The sequence below is a fragment of the Buceros rhinoceros genome, unplaced genomic scaffold (genome assembly GCF_000710305.1).
Source record: "Buceros rhinoceros silvestris isolate BGI_N320 unplaced genomic scaffold, ASM71030v1 scaffold28183, whole genome shotgun sequence".
Lineage (NCBI taxonomy): Eukaryota > Metazoa > Chordata > Aves > Bucerotiformes > Bucerotidae > Buceros > Buceros rhinoceros.
Window position 1 is genome coordinate 4,521 of NW_010404646.1, and position 544 is coordinate 5,064.

General features: G+C 57.5%; 1 protein-coding gene across 1 annotated transcript in view; it reads left to right on the forward strand.

Moving 5' to 3' along the window:
* The window catches only part of PIN1 (peptidylprolyl cis/trans isomerase, NIMA-interacting 1), a gene marked incomplete at both ends in the record, with an annotated part of 4,743 nt that extends 4,205 nt beyond the window's left edge, over window positions 1–538 (forward strand). Inside the window, one exon of the mRNA XM_010133461.1 lies at window positions 443–538. Coding sequence (XP_010131763.1) covers window positions 443–538 — 96 coding nt within the window. The remainder of the gene's footprint in view (window positions 1–442) is intronic.
* Window positions 539–544: the final 6 nt, after the last annotated feature.

Sequence of the window (544 nt, forward strand, 5' to 3'; positions counted from 1 at the left end):
CTGTCCGCAGGTGGCGGAGGGGTTTTCTGGGCAGATTCGGGGCGGTGAGGCAGAGCTCTGCGTTAAGACCTTTTCAAAAAGCCCCTCAACAGATCACTCATGCCGGGGGGATTCTCCCTGCTCCCTCCTCCCAAGTTTGGAAATCCAAACTCACCCATTTTCCAGCCCGAGAAGAAATTCTGGCGCTTCAGCGGTGGGAGGAGGAGGAGGAGGCAGAGGCGGAATCAACCTTTTTTATTTAATAAGTAGAAACGGATCGCGGGGGAAACGTGCCTGGAAAAACGCCCCGAGAGTTTGGGGGTGTTTCCGCAGTTTGGTTCTGGCGCTGTCGCCCTTCAGGAGGTTTGAAACGCGGCAGGCGGGTGCCTGGCTGCAGAGGGGGGTGGTTCAGGGCTTGGTTTCCTCCTCCTTCCCACGAGTAAATCGTTCCCTCTCCTTCCAGGCTACATCCAGAAGATCAAATCAGGCGAAGAGGATTTCGAATCTCTCGCCTCCCAGTTCAGCGACTGCAGCTCGGCGAAGGCGGGCGGCGATCTGGGCGCCT